The 23,705-nt window shown below is 38.9% G+C and overlaps 1 protein-coding gene across 3 annotated transcripts in view; it reads left to right on the top strand.

The window, feature by feature from the left end:
• Positions 1 to 23,705, top strand: part of LOC126187823 (CREB-regulated transcription coactivator 1-like) — a 369,127-nt gene that overhangs the window by 301,647 nt on the left and 43,775 nt on the right. For all 3 annotated transcript variants that reach the window (XM_049929121.1, XM_049929120.1, XM_049929119.1), the window contains one exon: positions 6,733 to 6,804. In XM_049929121.1, coding sequence (XP_049785078.1) covers positions 6,733 to 6,804 — 72 coding nt within the window. The remainder of the gene's footprint in view (positions 1 to 6,732; positions 6,805 to 23,705) is intronic.

The following is a 23,705-nucleotide window of genomic DNA, read 5'->3' as shown; positions in this document are numbered from 1 at the left end:
AACATTGTTGAACATGATCATAATGCCGTGGGGAGGCTAACATTGTGTGCACATACTGATCTCCATATCTTTGAACACAGTACACCCACCGGCGCACATAATGTTGTTATGACACTGTATTCTGTACCCTTTGCATCTTTTCAGGGGTGCATTCAGCCCTGACTTCATTTTTAGGGATGATAGTGCGTGACCACATCACACAACACAGGCGGAGGAGCTGTCCTACCTGTTCCACCATCTTAAATCCCATTGAGAATGTGTGGAATTGCATGGACAGACATGCTGCGGTACATGGCCAAATGCACCAACTACTGTCCAGCATTTTCAATCATGCTGGAGGAGAAATAGAATGCCCTACCACAAGAACTCCTTACCAACATTATGGCCAGCGTGATAGCATGTTGCAGGCTCTTCCATTAAGAGCCATGTCCCACCTTTCATGAAGTCCAGGAGACCACCATAAATTGCAATGACGTCCGTGTAATCGTTGTCTTTGAATCAAAATGTCATTTCTGCTTGTCTTATTGTGTATTTCCCACTAAAATTTCCTTGTTAGTTCTCATTCTGTTGGAGCATAAGTATTCTCTCTAATGAATTTGACTTTTTCCACTTAGAAAAGATGAGGCAGGTCAGTTGCACAGTTTTATATAACAGCATTTTGGAATTAGAAAAGATGAGGTAGGTCATTTGCAGAATTTTATATAACAGCATTCTGGAATTTGAATAGTCTCATTCACTTTTGTATTGTTTCCTGCATCTTACTGTTGGTTCATGTATATGTTATACTTAATTTTCCAAATGATCTGTATCCTTGGAATTTTTTTTAAATATATCAAATGCTGCAAATTTGACCCTTTTTAAAGAAAAATAGTGTAGCCATCTGAGGCCGGCTTTAGTTATTGGTTTGGCAGCTAGTATTTAGCTGATCGTCTTCTGTGTGAAAAAGAAGGGAGGGGGGGGGGGGGGGGGGGAAGAAAATTGCTCCTTTACCGAGCTAGCTTTTACTTAGAGCTGAAATTTTTTTATTAGTTTTTCTTTTTCTTTTGCATTGAAAAATATGTTTGTCACAGCATAATGAAATTCCTTTAGTGAAAGGGAAAAGCTCAATAATGATTGAAACTGGATTAGATCCCATTCATTTTTATGTCTTTATCCTTCCAAATGGTAAGCTGTTGGGTTTGGATGGAAGAAAATTATTATTTTCAAGGGCAAACGCCTGTGATAGCAAGGAACTATGAAATGTGGTTGAAGATATTTACTGAAATAGTCTTTCTTTGAAAATTTATACAGCATTTGGTGTGACATCTCTTTGAGATTTTGATGGAAAATAAATATTAAGAACCTCAGTACATGTAAGATGTGGTGGTTAAAAGCTGACTGACTCATGCTCACACTTCAAGTATTTTCAAGTGTAATGGTTATTGTTTCAGTGACAAGTTATTCCTGTCGCTCACTGTTGTTTTTGATAGTACAAATAAGACTGTGAAAGGTTAACTGGCTCCAATTGCTGAATTTGCAGCAGTGACTGTTAAAGCAATGGGCAGTCTTTAGGGATTGACAGAACTCGGTGTGCATCAACTACTGGAAAATGTAAAATTAACATTTTAGAATATGGTGTAACCTTAATAAAATTATGGAATGTGCAAACAAAGTTAGAAGGCATGTTCATTGAATAAAAGATCCCTTTTTCCCAGAGAAACACACTGGCACAGGAATCAGAGATAACTTAGTGAGAAGTGCATGAGCTCAAGAATGGGCCAGTTTATCACTTGTGTGCACTCTTTAAGTTTATAAATGTGTGACTTATCTCCCTTAAAAGCTGCGGAAAAGCTTGCATTGAATGAAATGATAAGTACAGTTATTGTGTATATTTTTATGATTTTTGGATATAATAGAGGGAAACATTCCACGTGGGAAAAATATATCTAAAAACAAAGATGATGTGACTTACCAAATGAAAGCGCTGGCAGGTCGATAGACACACAAACAAACACAAACATACACACAAAATTCAAGCTTTTGCAACCAACGGTTGCTTCATCAGGAAAGAGGGAAGTAGAGGGAAAGACGAAAGGATGTGGGTTTTAAGGGAGAGGGTAAGGAGTCATTCCAATCCCAGGAGCGGAAAGACATACCTTAGGGGGAAAAAAGGACAGGTATAAATTCGCACACACACCCATATCCAACCGCACATACACAGACACAAGCAGACATTTCTAAAGGCAAAGAGTTTCGGCAGAGATGTCAGTCGAGGCAGAAGTACAGAGGCAAAGATGTTGTTGAAAGACAGGTGAGGTATGAGCGGCGGCAACTTGAAATTAGTGGAGGTTGAGGCCTGGCGGATAACAAGAAGAGAGGATATACTGAAGGGCAAGTTCCCATGTCCGGAGTTCTTACAGGTTGGTGTTAGTGGGAAGTATCCAGATAACCCAGACGGCGTAACACTGTGCCAAGATGTGCTGGCCGTGCACCAAGGCATGTTTAGCCACAGGGTGATCCTCATTACCAACAAACACTGTCTGCCTGTGTCCGTTCATGCGAATGGACAGTTCGTTGCTGGTCATTCCCACATAGAAAGCTTCACAGTGTAGGCAGGTCAGTTGGTAAATCACGTGGGTGCTTTCACACGTGGCTCTGCCTTTGATTGTGTACACCTTCCGGGTTACAGGACTGGAGTAGGTGGTGGTGGGAGGGTGCATGGAACAGGTTTTACACCGGGGGCGGTTAGAAGGGTAGGAGCCAGAGGGTAGGGAAGGTGGTTTGGGGATTTCATAGGGATGAACTAAGAGGCTACGAAGGTTAGGTGGACGGCGGAAAGACATTCTTGGTGGAGTGGGGAAGATTTCATGAAGGATGGATCTCATTTCAGGGCAGGATTTGAGGAAGTCGTATCCTTGTTGGAGAGCCACATTCAGAGTCTGATCCAGTCCCGGAAAGTATCCTGTCACAAGTGGGGCTCTTTTGTGGTTCTTCTGTGGGAGGTTCTGGGCTTGAGGGGATGAGGAAGTGGCTCTGGTTATTTGCTTCTGTACCAGGTCGGGAGGATAGTTGCGGGATGCAAAAGCTGTTTTCAGATTGTTGGTGTAATGCTTCAGGGATTCCGGACTGGAGCAGATTCGTTTGCCACGAAGACCTAGGCTGTAGGGAAGGGACCGTTTGATGTGGAATGGGTGGCAGCTGTCATAATGGAGGTACTGTTCCTTGATGGTGGGTTTGATGTCGACGGACGTGTGAAGCTGGCCATTGGACAGATGGAGGTCAACATCAAGGAAAGTGGCATGGGATTTGGAGTAGGACCAGGTGAATCTGATGGAACCAAAGGAGTTGAGGTTGGAGTGGAAATTCTGGAGTTCTTCTTCACTGTGAGTCCAGATCATGAAGATGTCATCAATAAATATGTACCAAACTTTGAGTTGGCAGGCCTGGGTAACCAAGAAGGCTTCCTCTAAGCGACCCATGAATAGGTTGGCGTACAAGGGGGCCATCCTGGTACCAATGGCTGTTCCCTTTAATTGTTGGTATGTCTGGCCTTCAAAAGTGAAGAAGTTGTGGGTCAGGATGAAGCTGGCTAATGTAATGAGGAAAGAGGTTTTAGGTAGGGTGGCAGGTGATCGGCGTGAAAGGAAGTGCTCCATCGCAGCGAGGCCCTGGACGTGTGGAATATTTGTGTATAAGGAAGTGGCATCAATGGTTACAAGGATGGTTTCCGGGGGTAACAGATTGGGTAAGGATTCCAGGCATTCGAGAAAGTGGTTGGTGTCTTTGATGAAGGATGGGAGACTGCATGTAATGGGTTGAAGGTGTTGATCTACGTAGGGAGAAATACATTCTGTGGGGGCTTGGTAACCAGCTACAATGGGGCGGCCGGGATGATTGGGTTTGTGAATTTTATGAAGTAGGTAGAAGGTAGGGGTGCGGGGTGTCGGTGGGGTCAGGAGGTTGATGGAGTCAGGTGAAAGGTCTTGTAGGGGGCCTAAGGTTCTGAGGATTCCTTGAAGTTCCGCCTGGACATCGGGAATGGGATTACCTTGGCAAACTTTGTATGTGGTGTTGTCTGAAAGCTGACGCAGTCCCTCAGCCACATACTCCCGACGATCAAGTACCACGGTCATGGAACCCTTGTCTGCCGGAAAAATGACGATGGATCAGTCAGCCTTCAGATCACGGATAGCCTGGGCTTCAGCAGTGGTGATGTTGGGAGTAGGATTAAGGTTTTTTAAGAAGGATTGAGAGGCAAGGCTGGAAGTCAGAAATACCTGGAAGGTTTGGAGAGGGTGGTTTTGAGGAAGTGGGTCCTGCTGTGACAGAGGACGGAACTGTTCCAGGCAGGGTTCAATTTGGATAGTGTCTTGGGGATTTAGATGATTTTTGACAAAAATAGCACTTTTACAGCTCAGAAGCAGATTCAGAAATTCTGAAGAAAAGTAAAATGAAACATTGTGGGAAAATACATTTTATTTGGCTGGAAAATTCTCTCTCTCAAAGTGAAGAGCTAAACTTGGCAGTGCCTCCCACCTCTTATGTTATGGTAATTTGGTGGATGTCCAAAGTAGAGGATAGTAAAATCTAGGGAGGTAATATGAATTTCGTGACAAGCATGGTATCAAGGAGAGGCCACTCATCATGGAATAGAAATCAGTTTAAAGAGTCATTCAAGAATGAAGATTTGGTTTAAAACTTGAAAAACTGAGCAGTGGCTCAGGCATGTTTGTAGACTGAAACTTACCAGAACACCAAAACTGATCTGAAATTTAAAAGCTGTAGGTTGAGGACCAAAATTAAAATTTAGCAATGCGTGATTGGAACAGATTGGAGTAAAAGTATGACTCACACATGGAAATAAAGTTGGTCATAAAGTATGACCATTATCCTTCTGTGAAGAGAAAACTTGGGTATTATTTAATTGCACTGGCTGATGAAGTAAGGTGAACAATTGTAACAAATTGTCTAGAAACTACAGAATGATGATAAATGAACAAGTGTGATTAGTAATGGTAGATGAAATAACTGTTCTCAAGAAATAGGACATTATTAAAATGAACTGAGAAATTATAAATTAGTCGTCTTCTGTTTATATTACTCAAACTTTGTGTCTGTTCTTTTTGGGGTCATTTGTGACAGCAACTAACACAGTCAGCGATACAGCAAAGCTGTCCACATTTTGTGAAAGTAAATTTCTATTTGAATAACAATAAATACTTATTTATTATCATACTATCAAATAGTGATCAAACACTGTAATGAAATAGTAAAAATATATTTTGATGTTAATTGAAATACACTTAGATAACCATGAAATACAATGTCCTCTAAGAAGTTTCATTGGTTAATGGAAATCTGTCATAATACAGCAGTTGTCTGCTGCTAAAGAGCGTCACTTGTGGTTGTTACTCTCTAAGGATTAATCAAAAAGAAACATTCAAAATGTTTGAGTGTGTGCACTGATGAGAAATTAAATTGGAAGAAACACATTGATGATATGCTGAAATGGTTTGGTTCAGTTACTTATGCTATTAGGGTTATTGCAAATTTTGATGATAAACATATCAGTAAATTAGCCTACTATGCCTGTTTTCATACATTGCTTTCATATGACATCATATTTTGTGGTAATTCATCATTAAGAGAAGAAGTATTTATTGTACAAAAGTGTGTAATCAGAATAGCTGGAGCCCACCCAAGATCACCTTGCAGACATTTAGTTAAGGAACTTGGGATATTCACAGCATCTTTACAATACATATATTCACTTATGAAATTTGTTATTAGTAACCCATCCCAATTAAAAAATAATAGCAAAATGCATAACTACAACATTAGAAGAAAGGATGATCTTCACTATTCTGTGTTAAATCTTACTTTGGCGCAGAAAGGGGTGAATTATGCTGTGACAAAAATCTTTGGTCAGTTGCCAAATAGCATTAAAAGTCTGACAGGTAGCCAACCAACATTTAAAAACAAATTACATGAATTTTTAGATATGAAGTAGTCACTGAAAAAAATTAGTTACATTGTGTAAAGAAAACTTATGTTAAAGTGAGATGTTCCACATCATTACAAAATGTTGTATTCATGGTCTATGGAAGAAGTATTAATGTAATGTGTATGTCCACCAGCAAGTAAGTTAAGTACTGTGCAGGCTTGCTGAGCATCATCTTAGGAGCAGTGTTATGAGGGAGGTACACTTCTGGAATAACCGTCTATGAGACTCATAAATTGTTAAGTTTCAGGATTGTTCATATAAATGGGCTTGTGGTCAAACGTGCATTTACAGAAGGAATGATACAAAGGATTTATGTAACATAGAAACTTCATATACAGTTCCCAATTATTGATGATAACATGTGAGTTTATTTAAACAAATTTACAGCTACCTTAAAAAGTTTCATTGTTTGGATTTTAGCATTTTTTCTTAATTTGGTAGAGGTATTATATAGTTTCCCATCAAATAATTTGCATGATGGAATGCTGGTGTAAAGCAATATTTCTTGTGCCCTGATGTTTACAATCATTATCTTAGTTAATGAATGCCACGTTTTGAAGCTTATTATGATTGGCTGACAGTAGGGGGAAAACATTACTATCAGCAGCTGTGTTGAAACTATAGATTTTCATTAATTTGATATTTTAGAAATAAATACTTTTGACAGAAATATATTCAGCTTGACTTTATCCAGATAAATTGTTTCTGGTATGTGTATTATAACAGGTGTGATTTCTCTTTCTTTTCAGGTGGACAATCCTGTACCTACAAGCATCAGTTACATAAATTCACAACAGAGTAACACAACTAACTACTCACAGGTTAGTGAATCATTGATAATGTACTCTGCTTGTTCATTTGTTTCTGCATAACAGTAGTTTCAGTAAGTGTTGAGACATTTGGTGTAAATCAGGAAAATGTGTTTGAATAATCACTGATTTTAGATAAATAAATTACTTCAGTGTATGATGTTGTTAATGCAAAGACTTAACCAATTGTTTTGTTCGTCATGGAAAAATTTTGCCTCAGTAGGTGCTACAATGAAATCCCAAAAGCTCTATAGTGTATTAACATTTGTGATAATAATTTACAACTAGCTCAAAACCAAGATATATTTAATATAATAAGGAGTAGAGCCTGAAACTAATAAAGGAAAGTATGTATACTTTCAGCAAAGACATTATAGATAACTTCTATAACTACGGCATAGTCTGTGTGGAACAAATGAAAATTCTACATTCTGTAAAAATCACTTTGCTGATCAGAACTCTGGATTCGTGAAATATTTCTGTTGGCAGCAACTTTGCTCTAAAAGAAGTTAATTGATGATTGTCTGTATAGAATTCAGCATTTTAGACCTTCATGCCTACATTGTATGTACGCATTTTTTTCCAATAGCCATCTATACGCAGGGCATGCCTTACAACTTGTTGCTCATTGAAGGGACTGAGTGCAATATCTCCCTCACACTTACAAACTACAATAGTACAGGTATGTGCCCCTCCTCTTTCTCTCTCATGCACTGCAAATAAGATTAAAGAACAGACATTTATCTGCAGTGGCAATCTCCATGAAATATCAAGACTGATCTCATCATACCATCTTCAAATAAAATGATACTGCGGTGTCACCGCCAGACACCACACTTGCTAGGTGGTAGCCTTTAAATCGGCCGCGGTCCGTTAGTATACGTTGGACCCGCGTGTTGCCACTATCAGTGATTGCAGACCGAGCGCCGCCACATGGTAGGTCTAGTCTAGAGAGACTCAGTAGCACTCGCCCCAGTTGTACAGCCGACTTTCCTAGCGATGGTTCACTGATTACATACGCTCTCATTTGCCAAGACGACAGTTTAGCATAGTCTTCAGCTACGTCATTTGCTACGACCTAGCAAGGCGCCATATTCAGTTACTATTCTGAACAGATAATATTGTGAATCATGTACCATCAAGAGCGATGTTCATCATTAAGGGATTAAAGTTAAGTATGAAACTAATTACGTCCGCTTTCGGAATTCTCATTCCTTGTCATGTTCCAGACCTCACGTCAGTATAGTTCTTCCCTCCTCACGCCAGCCTGCGTGAGCTAAAACGCGTGCATTTTGGCCTCCTCTAGTAACACGGTGTTAGCTCTTCTGCCAACCCAACAGATACTGTCAATAATGAGGATGGTATTGACAACAGATTAAAATCATTTAGAGAACATTGTGAATATCAAGTATATTCCCTAAACAGGAAACTGATGATTCCTTCCTTAAACTATTTTTCAGTTTCATTAACCACAAGAAATGTTCCCTGTAACTTAGTTGGTTTTCAGGAAAAGAAAATATCTTCTTTCACCATTTTAAAAGATGCACAGGGTGTTGTTGGTTCTCATCCTTTGTTTCTGTGTGGTATTCATTTTGGCAGTGCAGTAGCCTGATCTTCGGATTATTATAGAGTACAAAACCAACTCATTTTCCCACATTTCTGGAGGTTTAATAAAATCTGTGTTTGTAACTGAAATTTTTGTAACATTAGGTAAATGCAGAATTTATCTTTGGTAAAACCTTCCTGCACAAAGTTCACATTGCTGATATATCCTTGCTACATTCCAATTTTGTTGATAATCCAGACTGCATCTGTACACTGTCTGTAGTGCTAATACTGTCATCAAGGTGTTGTCAAATATAGCAGCATTTTTTGGATCCGTCGTCCACAAAGTAGTCTAAACCTTTCTTCAAAATGTTCTTAATGTGACAATATGTTAATCAGATTTTTTAAAGACTGATTTTAAAGAGTATGCAGTAAATTAAAGAAACAAAGCACACTTGTGTTACTTACAATATGCTGGTTTCTGTTTGTCTGCTCACAACAGTTTTTGTGCAGACATACGTATAAGCTGGTAATGAAGTGATATTGATTAGCAGGTTCTGTATTTTATGTAGTGCAATACTTACAAAAAGTTTAGGGCTTCTATAAGGGAAGGTTTAACATTATGATGTAATATCTTTCTTGAATTTTAGGATAAGCTTATAACTGTTACAAATCAAACGGGGGGGGGGGGGGGGGGTGGGGGGGGGGGGGACCGTTCTGCATACCTTCACTACTGATGAACAGTCAGTTTGAGAGTATTACTTTTCATCTTTAAGCGAAGAGTCTCTTTACTTACTGAAATATGGGTGGCATTGATTTTAGGGTATTCCTGCATAGTGTTTGACACCGTACAAATATTACTGTACTGTTCGTAATTAATGACATTATATATTAAGTAAACTAGTATTGGTTGTTATTTACATTACATAGAAAATCTTGTACGGATCATTATAGGGCCATAAATTAATTTCAGTTACTAAAAATGTTGAAACAGACAAAGCAATTCCTTATTGAATATATTGTAAAAATTAGTCAATGTGTAGATTATCCCTGGTGAAAACTAATCTGCTCGGTGATGTTTTGTAAGTGCAAATGGTCATTGTTCACTACTCCATACAATATTTCATCTAGGTATGTGCCAAACATCTTCAGGTGAACTGTTGGTGACTGGCATGGGTTACTCTTCCCACACAATTTGTTAGTGCACTGTACACATTTTGCACTGACTGTCTGCTGGGTTGCTGCTCACCATAGCCCTTGGCATATTCTGTTGCCTTTGCTGAGAACAAATTCTGAAAATAGTGGAATTCTGTATGTTATGCAGTTGGCAGTTGCTGTCAGTAATAAGGATTTCTGCCATTTGTATCTCCATGGAATCTTTAATAATGCTACCCCAAAATAAATTAGTGGTAGTCAAAATTGTTGTTTTGTTGTATTCTGTTGTATGCCGAATTGATATACATTGTGCAGCAATAATAGATATGGGTTGCGATACACAGTGACAGCATTGATGTTCTGCACAACATTCTCCATCGGTGCATGTGTTGGTTGACCTATATGAGGTTGACAGAAACTTGGTTGCACATTCACTCTTGGTAATTAATTCCTTGAAAGTCCAACCAAGTTTTATTCGACCACACCTTCTCCGGGTATGCTCAAGATAACTGTCGTATCGGCCGCCGCACAGCAGCTGTCAGCTCGGCGTGGCATGCTACAAGATGCGCGACACACAGTGAGTACCCGCTGGCGCCACACACGATGTCAGCAACTGGCGCAAGTGAACGCATCGTCGCAGGGTTAGCGGCAGCGTACACACCACTATCGATGCAGATTACCCTGGCGGTGCTACCCTTGCCACCAGAGTGAGCAACCGTATAAGCGCGCCGTCTACCAACACTGATTGGCCGGACCTGTGGATTTAAACTAGCTCCCTGAGCCCGTTTAACCAGTTCAATCTTCGCCGATGACTGTGCTGCTACCCGGGTGCTGGATTCGTGACGACCGAACCGCACTGTGGCCTCCCTGGCTGGAAACTTGCGACACGTCGGTATCGACTGGTTGGCAGTGGTTTGGACTTGTATTCTCTACAAGTGACTCTGATTTCTCCTTGGCGCTACAGCCAGCAAAGTGTTGTGTAGTTGTACTTAAGTTTTGTTTTGAGTGTCAGATGGTCAAATAAATTTGATTATCACGGAATATTTGTTGTGTTATAGTGTGGACATAACACAACAATAACGTATGTTTTAAAGATGATTTCAGCAAATTCAGTTGAATTTTCTTTTTGAAACTGGAAAATGAAGTGTATTATCTGCTTAAACAGTTTTTAAATGAAGTTCAAACCAGTGGCCATGTCATTTAACAATTTAGAGGTGATGAGGGAAAGAATTTAAGAACCAGGAAGTAAAGGAATTACTTGTAGATAAGGGAACAGAATTATTGATTCCTCCATCCTCTCCTCCTGAACAAAATTGTGTCGCCAAACATGAACCATGGACCTTGCCGTTGGTGGGGAGGCTTGCGTGCCTCAGCGATACAGATAGCCGTACCGTAGGTACAACCACAACGGAGGGGTATCTGTTGAGAGGCCAGACAAATGTGTGGTTCCTGAAGAGGGGCAGCAGCCTTTTCAGTAGTTGCAAGGGCAACAGTCTGGATGTTTGACTGATCTGGCCTTGTAACAATAACCAAAACGGCCTTGCTGTGCTGGTACTGCGAACGGCTGAAAGCAAGGGGAAACTACGGCCGTAATTTTTCCCAAGGGCATGCAGCTTTACTGTATGATTAAATGATGATGGCGTCCTCTTGGGTAAAATATTCCGGAGGTAAAATAGTCCCCCATTCGGATCTCCGGGTGGGGACTACTCAAGAGGATGTTGTTATCAGGAGAAAGAAAACTGGCGTTCTACGGATCGGAGCATGGAATGTCAGATCCCTTAATCGGGCAGGTAGGTTAGAAAATTTAAAAAGGGAAATGGATAGGTTAAAGTTAGATATAGTGGGAATTAGTGAAGTTCGGTGGCAGGAGGAACAAGACTTCTGGTCAGGTGACTACAGGGTTATAAACACAAAGTCAAATAGGGGTAATGCAGGAGTAGGTTTAATAATGAATAGGAAAATAGGAGTGCGGGTAAGCTACTACAAACAGCATAGTGAATGCATTATTGTGGCCAAGATAGATACGAAGCCCACACCTACTACAGTAGTACAAGTTTATATGCCAACTAGCTCTGCAGATGACGAAGAAATTGAAGAAATGTATGATGAAATAAAAGAAATTATTCAGATAGTGAAAGGAGACGAAAATTTAATAGTCACGGGTGACTGGAATTCGAGTGTAGGAAAAGGGAGAGAAGGAAACGTAGTAGGTGAAAATGGATTGGGGCTAAGAAATGAAAGAGGGAGCCGCCTGGTAGAATTTTGCACAGAGCACAACTTAATCATAGCTAACACTTGGTTTAAGAATCATGATAGAAGGTTGTATACATGGAAGAACCCTGGAGATACTAAAAGGTATCAGATAGATTATATAATGGTAAGACAGAGATTTAGGAACCAGGTTTTAAATTGTAAGACATTTCCAGGGGCAGATGTGGACTCTGACCACAATCTATTGGTTATGACCTGTAGATTAAAACTGAAGAAACTGCAAAAAGGTGGGAATTTAAGGAGATGGGACCTGGATAAACTGAAAGAACCAGAGGTTGTACAGAGTTTCAGGAAGAGCATAAGGGAACAATTGACAGGAATGGGGGGAAGAAATACAGTAGAAGAAGAATGGGTAGCTTTGAGGGACGAAGTAGTGAAGGCAGCAGAGGATCAAGTAGGTAAAAAGACAAGGGCTAGCAGAAATCCTTGGGTAACAGAAGAAATATTGCATTTAATTGATGAAAGGAGAAAATATAAAAATGCAGTAAGTGAAGCAGGCAAAAAGGAATACAAACGTCTCAAAAATGAGATCGACAGGAAGTGCAAAATGGCTAAGCAGCGATGGCTAGAGGACAAATGTAAGGATGTAGAGGCTTATCTCACTAGGGGTAAGATAGATACTGCCTACAGGAAAATTAAAGAGACCTTTGGAGATAAGAGAACCACTTGTATGAACATCAAGAGCTCAGATGGAAACGCAGTTCTAAGCAAAGAAGGGAAAGCAGAAAGGTGGAAGGAGTATATAGAGGGTCTATACAAGGGCGATGAACTTGAGGACAATATTATGGAAATGGAAGAGGATGTAGATGAAGACGAAATGGGAGATACGATACTGCGTGAAGAGTTTGACAGAGCACTGAAAGACCTGAGTCAAAACAAGGCCCCCGGAGTAGACAACATTCCATTGGAACTACTGACGGCCTTGGGAGAGCCAGTCCTGACAAAACTCTACCATCTGGTGAGCAAGATGTATGAAACAGGCGAAATACCCTCAGACTTCAAGAAGAATATAATAATTCCAATCCCAAAGAAAGCAGGTGTTGACAGATGTGAAAATTACCGAACAATCAGTTTAATAAGCCACAGCTGCAAGATACTAACACGAATTCTTTACAGATGAATGGAAAAACTGGTAGAAGCCGACCTCGGGGAAGATCAGTTTGGATTCCGTAGAAATGTTGGAACACGTGAGGCAATACTGACCGTACGACTTATCTTAGAAGAAAGATTAAGGAAAGGCAAATCTACGTTTCTAGCATTTGTAGACTTAGAGAAAGCTTTTGACAATGTTGACTGGAATACTCTCTTTCAAATTCTAAAGGTGGCAGGGGTAAAATACAGGGAGCGAAAGGCTATTTACAATTTGTACAGAAACCAGATGGCAGTTATAATAGTCGAGGGACATGAAAGGGAAGCAGTGGTTAAGAAGGGAGTAAGACAGGGTTGTAGCCTCTCCCCGATGTTATTTTATCTGTATATTGAGCAAGCAGTAAAGGAAACAAAAGAAAAATTTGGAGTAGGTATTAAAATCCATGGAAAAGAAATAAAAACGTTGAGGTTCGCCGATGACATTGTAATTCTGTCAGAGACAGCAAAGGACATGGAAGAGCAGTTGAATGGAATGGATGGTGTCTTGAAGGGAGGATATAAGATGAACATCAACAAAAGCAAAATGAAGATAATGGAATGTAGTCGAATTAAGTCGGGTGATGTTGAGGGTATTAGATTAGGAAATGAGACACTTAAAGTAGTAAAGGAGTTTTGCTATTTGGGGAGCAAAATAACTGATGATGGTCGAAGTAGAGAGGATATAAAATGTAGATTGGCAATGGCAAGGAAAGCGTTTCTGAAGAAGAGAAATTTGTTAACATCGAGTATAGATTTAAGTGTCAGGAAGTCATTTCTGAAAGTATTTGTATGGAGTGTAGCCATGTATGGAAGTGAAACATGGACGGTAAATAGTTTGGACAAGAAGAGAATAGAAGCTTTCGAAATGTGGTGCTACAGAAGAATGCTGAAGATTAGATGGGTAGATCACATAACTAATGAGGAAGTATTGAATGGGATTGGGGAGAAGAGAAGTTTGTGGCACAACTTGACCAGAAGAAGGGATCGGTTGGTAGGGCATGTTCTGAGGCATCAAGGGATCACCAATTTAGTATTGGAGGGCAGCGTGGAGGGTAAAAATCGTAGGGGGAGACCAAGAGATGAATACACTAAGCAGATTCAGAAGGATGTAGGTTGCAGTAGGTACTGGGAGATGAAGAAGCTTGCACAGGATAGAGTAGTATGGAGAGCTGCATCAAACCAGTCTCAGGACTGAAGACCATAATAACAACAACAACATGAAAATAGAATAATTATTGAACTGCATGTTTGATGCTGAACAAAAATTATCAAAAGTATTGTGAGCAGGCACTGCAATATAGAAGTCGATGTCTCGAATCATACTGGTAGGTCTTCAGTTCCCACCAAAAGCCCTTACAACCTGTGGTACGTTTGAGTAGTTAAAGTGCACTTACGTTGTTGACTGTTTCTATGTGACATGCAGCTTTTGGTAATGGCGCAGTGAAGCATAGGGAATCGAGACAATCAATCATGAGTGAGATGTTGATAACGAATGATAATGTTGTTCTTCATTTCTTCCCGTTCCTAAATAAAGTTAGCTAACTGTTGTTTTCTTCATTCATAGGAATTTAAGTTTGCATAATATGGATTGTAAATTATGGCATATTTGAAAATTGCAGCTAAATTTTATAACAGTGAATGTTTACAGTCATGCTTGTCAAAACTACTTTGCTTTTTTTTGTGAATACTTCGCGATTTCTGAATGTGTTGTTAGGCAGGAACCTAAAAGCATAGCTTAATTCTCTGTGAGTGAAATGAGCAGCAATATTTACCTGAAAGTGCACTTCCAAAGTTGCATTATTATGCCACCAAAAAAACCGCTCATACAGGAAGTGTACTTTCATGACTACCAAAAATGAATCTCGAGTCCTCGTACTAGTTGGTCGGTTCTCAAAATATGATGTAATTGGATAGATGAAAAATCTACTCACCATTCAGTGTAAGGAGAACACACACACACAAAAGGTATTAAAGTTTGCAAGCTTCTGGAACAAGTGGCTCCTTCTTTTGGCAGAAGGGATGAAGGGGAAGGAGGAGGGTTGAAGGAAAATGACTGATAAGGTTTAGGAAAAGGGGAAGAATTCAGAAAAGTTACCCAAAACACTGGGCCAAGGGAGACTTATGGATGGAATGAGAAGGGAAGACTGATTGTTGAGGAATGCATTGGACGAGATTTGAAAACCTGAGATTACTGTCAAACCACTGGGTTCTACATAAAAAAGTTGCAGCTGATGGAAGTCATGACTGTTATTGCTTTTCTGAATATTTTACAATGTGAATTTGATACATTAACACTTACACTTGATAGTTTCCTTGGCATGAAAACAAAGAAAAATGAGAATGCAGTGTTTATGGTAAGTGAAGAAAAATACACTGAACAGATATTGGAAAGATTTCAACTGGTTGAGTCCATTATGATCTCAGTTCCCATTGAACATGAAGAGAACAATCAAAATGATGCAGTTTCATCCTCTGTCTCCTGTCATGAGGCAATTGAATGTCTTGTGTATTTTTCAATAGAAGTCATCCAGATATATAACTTTTGTGATGAATAACACTGTTCACGCTATAGTTTTAATCAGCTACTGAGGACGGGCATTGAGTTGCACTTGAAATTATCATATTATTTATTACAGAGAGGAATATTTGAGAATTTACAGTGATGCTGATTTTACTGTTGACAAGCATTTAAGTGCAACTCTGGCAAAGTACTATGTTGTGACAAATTGATCAATAGAACCAGTTGGCTGATATTCTGATGAAATTTCTTGAATGAATTTTTATTTAATTTGTTATGTGCAGAAAGCAAATCAGTATTTCTTTGTTTATTTATGTGCTTAACTTTTCCACTGGAGGAAGTGTTATAGTAAAAAGAAAAATCTTTAAGGGTTCAACGTAAACTGTTATTCCATAGAAGATTTGAAATATCCTTGAGTTTTATAAAAAGTCTTGGTAATACATTTTGCTACTGAAGTGTTCATATCCTGTAAGTAAAATATTTGTTAGTGAAACTGCCTTGGTCAAACTTAATAATCTTACAACAGAACTGCCATTGAAAATTCCCTGTGATAGTGATGTGTTAGATATATCACCAAATTTATGATTTATTGAGTTGGAAAATCTCTCTAGAATACCTCATCACCTTGTGAGATTATTGTATTGAGAACTTTTATATTTCTACTAATTTGAATGAAGAAAGCAATTTTTTTAATGATGTTTTCATTGAATGTGTATGATAGAAAAGGGGGGAGGGGTGGGGCCAAATGATAAGCCACTTGTATGGGTAAATGTCCTCAAATCAGCACTTATTCTACCACATGACTGATGCTTGGCACATTGACTGAGAAATAATTATCCCCAGTAAAAAGATGGGAGGAGAGGTTTGAAAATAGATATTTGTATTCTTGGTCCTTCTTGCGCTTGATAATAGTTGCAGATATAAAGTATGGAAGTTCTTCATAGAGATAGCACCCATAGCACACTTGTACAATCAAAGATCTGTCTGAATTCCATTCTATTTTTCCAAACAGACTGTTTGATTTTAGCAGACTGCCATAATCTGCTTCTGCCACAGGAATTAGCCAAAAAAGAAATTAAAATCTCAGAAGTATCTAAAATGATACTGACATCCTTCACAGCAACCAAAGTATTTCAGTATTGCATAGGAAGCAAAAGGTAGGTGACCAAATAAAAGAAATGTAATGATGTTAAGGTGTTAGTTTTATATTATCTTATTTTTATAACAGAATGTGGTGATTGCCAACTCCCAGAATGTGTTATGTGAAAAAATAAAATATGATCCAGACATTCTTTCATTGTGTGTAATTACATCACATGTTTGGAAAATGACCAAGCAATTCATCAGTCTTTGAGGGCCTGTGTTTAATTATAGAGAGCATTGTTTTGCAATATGTAAATTGATTGGTACCATTATTTATTTTGTGCGACCAATGTAACATTCTCACGAGATAAGTGAACAGTAATTGAGTGGTTGTAATAATAGCTGTTCTTGTTGTTATGAAATACTAATTTTGTATTGGTGATGAGAGCAGGAGCTATTGTTAGGGATCTTACCAAAAATTGCCTGAAATCATGTGGGAAGACAACAGACCAAGAATAACATAAGACTGTTGTTATTGAACTTACTAAAGTGAATTGAATTATAGAAATATTAATCACAGTTAAATGGTTCATTTCATTACATACAGTTTTAAAATTGATTTGTTGTACAGAATACATTTCTAGATTCATGATGAAGTATTAAAATACAAAAGTTACTGTATTTTACATCCATTACTATAACACTCGCAACAGTTCTTGCTTTAAAAAAAATCCCCATGTTCAAACTTGAAAATTATCATTTATCAGTTCTTCAGTAGAGCAATATTATTTTTGTGCTAGAGGAGTGAAGAGCAATTTTAGTTTGTTGCAAATTTTTAACCTCATATACTGTGGTGTTTGAGCATAGAATTGTAAACAGTGTGCAGGAAGTTTTAAATTATCTCTGCTGCGAGTGCTGTAATATTGTGCTGGAAATAGAAAGTTTCAAGTGTATGTTGTTTTTTATATATGAAAGTCAAGACTTCATACATATACAGGAAAGAAATAAATAGTAGTTTTTAATTATGAATGAATGTCATACCCATTGGTTGGTGATACACATGTTCATAATTACTGGATGTAGTTTGCAAAATAAATGCTTTGAATCTGACCCTGGAAATTTGTTAGTTGTCAGGGCCTATCATTTCTTTCAAAAATCTTTTGAAAAACTGTTTTGCAGAAAACATACATTTCTCGATGATTGGCAAGGATGTGCCCCACATTTACAGATTGTTTCTCTATCTCATATTTATTGTGTTCCTACAGCCATTCCTTTGAAACAAGTGTACATTGTCAACAATAAATCTAATGGGTTAGTAGATGCCCTACAATAGTTTCATAATTCCCAGCTTATCAAGGAAGGGTATACATTAGTGCCATGTAAGATGCAAATGATGCCCTTCTGGAATTAAAATATTGTTAGTGACTCAGCTGAGTTGCCCTGAAATATTATCTCAAGTGATATCAAGAAATGATTGTACACAAAGTAAACCCGCTTGTACAAATCATTGTTTCTGTTGGTAAACTATTATTTTCTAGAAGTAGCTGCAATCATCTTCAGCAGTAGGTTACCACTGTATGTCTTCCATAATAGATCGAGCGAGGTGGCGCAGCGTTTAGCACACTGGATTCGCATTTGGGAGGACAACGGTTCAGTTACACATCCGGCCATTCTGATTTAGGTTTTCCGTGATTTTCCTAAATCGCTTCAGGCAAATGCCTAGATGGTTACTTTGACAGGGCAGTGCTGACTTCCTTCCCCATCCTTCCCTAATCCGATGAGACCGATGACCTCACTGTTTGGTCTCTTCCCCCAAATCAACCCAACCCAACTCTTCCATAACAACTTTATGTTTTCCCCTCAGTCCCATAGAAGCATCGTAATGGGGTGAAATGTGACCTCTAATAAAATTGCATAGGAAAAATGGAATATATTGTGTTTTAGTAAAATGGGTGTCAGCTTTATATTAAAAAAATAATCTGAATATGTTGTTTGCTTTGTTGTTCAGTTCTTGGCCCGTATATATAACTATTATGCTTGTGTCCACCATATAGCGGAGATACTGAGCTGTAGATAAGCACAACAAAAAGGCTGTCACAAATAAAGCTTTCGGCCATTAAGGCCGCACGACGTTCTAATATTGTTACATTCCATCCTGGATTTTACAGTATGATGCTTGTATGATTGCCAAATAAAACAACTTTGGAGCTGTCTACTACCACATTGACAAGTAATTGCCATGTTCAGAAATAATTGATTTAAGTATGGAACCCTGAAGTTCATCCTAAATTGTAGCAGCCAAATCAAATTCATGTATCTCTTATGCTTTTTCTTTCACATAAATGAGATTGAAACCAGCTGCATGACCTTTTCCTCTTTCCTTAATACTGCAGTATATTTACTTTTAACAACGAAAACAATCCATTTTTGACAAAATAATTTAATTAGGTGAATAAAAAATCTGCTCACCAAGTGGTGGCAGAACAAGCTCAAAAAAGAGGGTTGTAATAAGGCAAGCTTTTGGAGCCACTGGCTCCTTCTTCAGGCAGAAGGGTTGAACGGAAAGGAAGAGGGGTGAAGGAAAAGGACTGGAGAGGTCTAGGAAGAGGGGTAGATTTTGGGAAAGTCATCCAGAACCGTGGGTCAGGAGAATACCATAGGAGATGAGAAGAAAAGACAGACTGTTGGGGACTGCATCGTATGAGATTTGAAAACCTGAGAGGTTAAAGGTGGAATACAGGGTAATATCTAAGACAGAAATTACTGCTTAAACATTGTGTATGAGTTAATAAGAGTGAAAAGCTAAGTGCTTTGTATGTAACAGAGGTGGGAGGGGGGTGCTGAAAAACAGATGGGAAAGACAATGAAGGATGTAGAAAACTAAAACAGCATGAAGAAAAGAGTAGCACTATGAAGAAATGCCGAGATGGAAGAAAGTAACTAAGTTAAGGCCAGGAGGGTGGCGAAAGACAAGGATGTGTTGTAGCACAGGTCCCACCCGAGGAGTTCTGAGAAACTGGTGTCTGGGGGAAGAGTCCAGATGGCACATGTGTTGAGTCTCTGAGGTTATGATTTTCATGTTGTACAGCATGCTCTGCAACAGAATATTGAGTGTCGCCAGTCTACACCCTCACTATGCCCATTCATCCTAATTGATAATTTGTTGGTGGTTATGTCATTGTAAGAGGCTGAACAGTTGTGGAAACTGTTATGTAAACACTGTTCGGCCTTTTACATTGGCATGATTACCATCAAGTTGTCAATTAGAATGAATGGGCATGGGAAGAAGGTCTATAATGGCAACACACAATATCCTGTTGCAGAGCATGCTCTGCAGCGTGATGATAATGTCCTCGGTGCCTGTTTCACCACATGCACCATTGGATTCTTCCCCCAGAAATTCTCAGAACTCAGCAGGTGGGAACTAGCACTATAACATGTCCTTGGTTCTTGTCACCCATCTGGCTGTAATTTATGTTAATTTCTTCCGTCTCAGCATTTCTTCACAGTGCTACTTTTTTCTTCACCCCGTTTTAGTTTACTGTATCTTTCATAGTCTTACCCATCTATTTTTCATCTTTTCATAAAATTGTTGTGAACACTGGCAATTATATTATAATGTTGGCCTTCAGTTCTCAAATCTACCTTCTTCTTCTCCTTCTTCTGAAGACATTTCACCATTAGCAAGGGGTCCATCCCCATCCATAATGACAAAATTTGTTCAAATTTACGATATTCCTGTATGCAGGCCAGAAATGAAAGCAGCAGAAGTAGAGCTCCAGATAACCAAGCAGGTCAGCCAAGGGATGAAGCATTTATGTTAGCATGTTTTATGGGCAGCAGCTGATGCAGCGAAAAGAGTACAGAACAGTAATTAAAATATGGTTGAGTGCCTACCCAGAAACTATTTTGTAATTTTTTTCAATTTTTACATTACTTACACTACAAATAAACCAAAATAATACTCAGTATATAGTATTTATTAGTATTTCCATAAGAGGCATGAAAAGGAAAGACAAAGGAAAATTTGGGATAGCAAGTAAATATTTTGGAAGGGATTGTGAGGCACACACAAGAACTTCGTATATAATATTAATTATTTTTATTGTTTTACAGTTGATAATTTACATGTTCTTGGGTGATATTCATCATAAAAAGGTTGAAGCAGCTATTTTCTTGGGAACTTGCGCACATCATAATTGCTATATTTTTACAATTACATAGCTGTTTCAAAGTTTCTATAGAAGAACAAACTTTGTATAAATTCACAGACGGTTCTCTCTCATAGCACAATTTTTGAGCAAACCTTGCATAACACATCATTTCGCCAAATATTGATGAGGGTAACTAGTGATGTGCAGTGGATTATATTTTGGTGCAATCTTCTGTTGACGCAATTTGTTATTTTCTCTCTCAATGAGATGAGAGTGGTTTTGAAGCTTTGTGATCATATTATTTAACTGATGATGCAGGATTGCACTAGCAGAGTGCATTTTGTGAGGGTCACTTTAATACTGCATAGCGGCAGTCTGTCTTCATCATGAAAAATCCTATCCTATAAGTGTGGATTTGTTTCTTCTCTCTTTGGAGTAGGTAAACACATTGTTGCACACTAACTTGTAGACAATAAAATTTTCATTACTTTCTTGTGTTTTCCGGTTATTATCAGCGAATTTTCAGCTGTGATCAGATTGTTTTCGGCCAAAAGGAGTAAATTATAATCCAGTAACATTTTGAAATGTTGCTTCGATGTTTTAGTGTGGGTGCTATCTTCATAAGGCTCCTGTTTGTCTTCTACTGATGTTCCAGGGACATCAATATTTTCACTTGTAGTATGAGATGGTTTTGGTCAACTCAATATTTTTCACAGTATTCTGACTGTGTTCTGACAGTATTTTCAAAAAATTAACGTTACTCAGTCAAGAGCAAAGCACATGAGCTCCATAGCTGTAGCTGGCATTTGCCACAATGGCTAATGGGTCAATTTCAGCTGCACCAGGAACCTGTTGTTCGTGTGCAGCTGTCAAAATAAAACGAACAGAATACGAAGTCCTGTAAGCTTTAATCACAATCCCTTCTTGAGAAGTTGTTGGCACTGGTTCCTGTGGTGCTGTAAGTACAGCCACTTCTTGGAAATTTATTTCCATCCCCAGATTTTCCGTTTCACACCTGTTATGAATATAGTAACAAACACAATATATTGAACATTATTTCACTTCATTTTTAGTGCAAGTAAAGAAAAAACTCAAACGTTTCCACATAAGAACTCAACCTTACGTCCCTCGGATTACCATTCTGTGCTCTTTCTTCCGTAACAGCTGCTGCTTGGAAATTACGCTAACATGAATAGCTCATGCTCCACCTGAACTGAGCCAAAAATGCTATTTTCTTTAAATGATTAGTATCTTCAGCTCCCATTTCTGCCACTTTCATTTCTCGCCAAGTCCTGAATGTATTGTAAAGTTGTGACGACACAAAGCTACATTCCCCTTATAAGTTCACTACACTAATATTTGTGAAAGTTGTAATACCAAGGATACATATGAATAAAATTAACTTTATGCAGCAGATTAAGTAATTGGAACTACAGAACTGATCAAGACTACAGAATGTCACATATTCTCTTGCTTTGAAAATTCAGTTTGGTGTAAAATTTTCTATCAAATTCTAACACTGCTATTAGAAATGCCTCTGCATTGTCTTTTGGTGCCTCTTCACTACAGTATTTTGAAGTGTCAAGCATTGTAAAAGGCCTCCGATGCAGTACATATACAATCCTCTCATACGCAAGTGATATCTGGAAGGGAGAAAAACTTGCTGGTGTGTATTGTAACAGAAGAAGTTGTTCACTTTATCTATTTTATCAACAAGTATCTAAAAAAAATTGGTGTTGCTTAGAGTTCTGTAATACACACTCCTGATTTTTTTTAAAAAAAAGAAGCATTCTGAAGGGGATGAAGAAACGAAATGGAGGTTCACAGGATGAGTGGGATGCGATGTGACTTCAGTGATCACTACATTGAATCAAATTTACAGAGAACTTGGCAGCATCAGCCCACCTATCCCTATGAAGCTGCATCCCCTCTGAAATGGATCCATGCACTAATTTGGTTGGGAAAGGTGTATCCTCTCCTGAGGCAAGCTATCCCACAGTTGTTGCAACATATCCTTGATATGCTGGGCAGACTTGAAATCTAAATTGGTTCCACATGTTCTGTGGGATCTTGCTGTCCACAAGGCTACCTCATCATCACTCAGGCAGTTCATGGTGACAAGTGCCGTGTGTGGACCATCATTGTCCTGTTTAAAAATGGTACCATGGTACTGTCACATGAGGGTAACACATTAAGGAAGCAAGATCTGCCATCGGAGTTCCCTCAGTCACTGTTTGAAGTCATACTTGATGGCTCCCCACACCATGACACAAGGAGTTAACACTACTGTGCCTTTCCAAAATATTGGGAGAATGGGACCTCTCCACCGGTCGCCACCATACTCACCAGCAATAGTTATCGGGGGGTAACGCAGAACCACAATTTATCACTGAACACAATACAATGTGATGCAGTTTCCCAGTCACAGCACCATTCCAAACACACCCATTTGTGTTTAATCGTGTGCAACATTAATTCCCTAGTCTGCCTACTGCTTGTCTCTCAGCCAATGATGGGGTGACACGAGTGTCCATTACTTGCTCTTGTATGGCAGGTGCAGATATGAAAGGGTTTCAATGTGCTTGGTGTCTCACAGCATCTCTGTGTCCTGCACAGTGATCACTCAACATCTGATGCCCTGTATACACCATACTAGGCGTGGGAACAACACTAAATATGAATAAAACTAGTGTATTCTGGTGGCTGTTGTAACTGTCATAGAGGAGAATTGTGATTGTAATCATTAACATAACCACAGCGTATGTGTATGAAGGTGCATTGACGTCCAAATATGTCTTCTGGGTACTACATTTTTTTTTGTCAGGCAGTGTATTCAAAGCCCCAAAACTTACATTGGATACGAAGAAGAAAGTGCTTAGGTTTCTTGTTACAAGTTGTGTAACATTTATCTTGTATCCGTCATTTTCCGTGCACAGCTGCTGCTTGGTAATCCATTTTTTCCCCACAGCCCTCATGGACCATAAACGTTGCCATGGTAGGATGGCATACATGCCTCAATGATGCAGATAACCATACTGTAGGTCAACCACATGGGAGAT

The sequence above is a fragment of the Schistocerca cancellata genome, chromosome 5 (assembly GCF_023864275.1).
Source record: "Schistocerca cancellata isolate TAMUIC-IGC-003103 chromosome 5, iqSchCanc2.1, whole genome shotgun sequence".
NCBI lineage: Eukaryota > Metazoa > Arthropoda > Insecta > Orthoptera > Acrididae > Schistocerca > Schistocerca cancellata.
The sequence above is the reverse complement of the archived record's forward strand: the minus strand, read 5'-3'. Positions and strand labels throughout refer to the sequence as shown.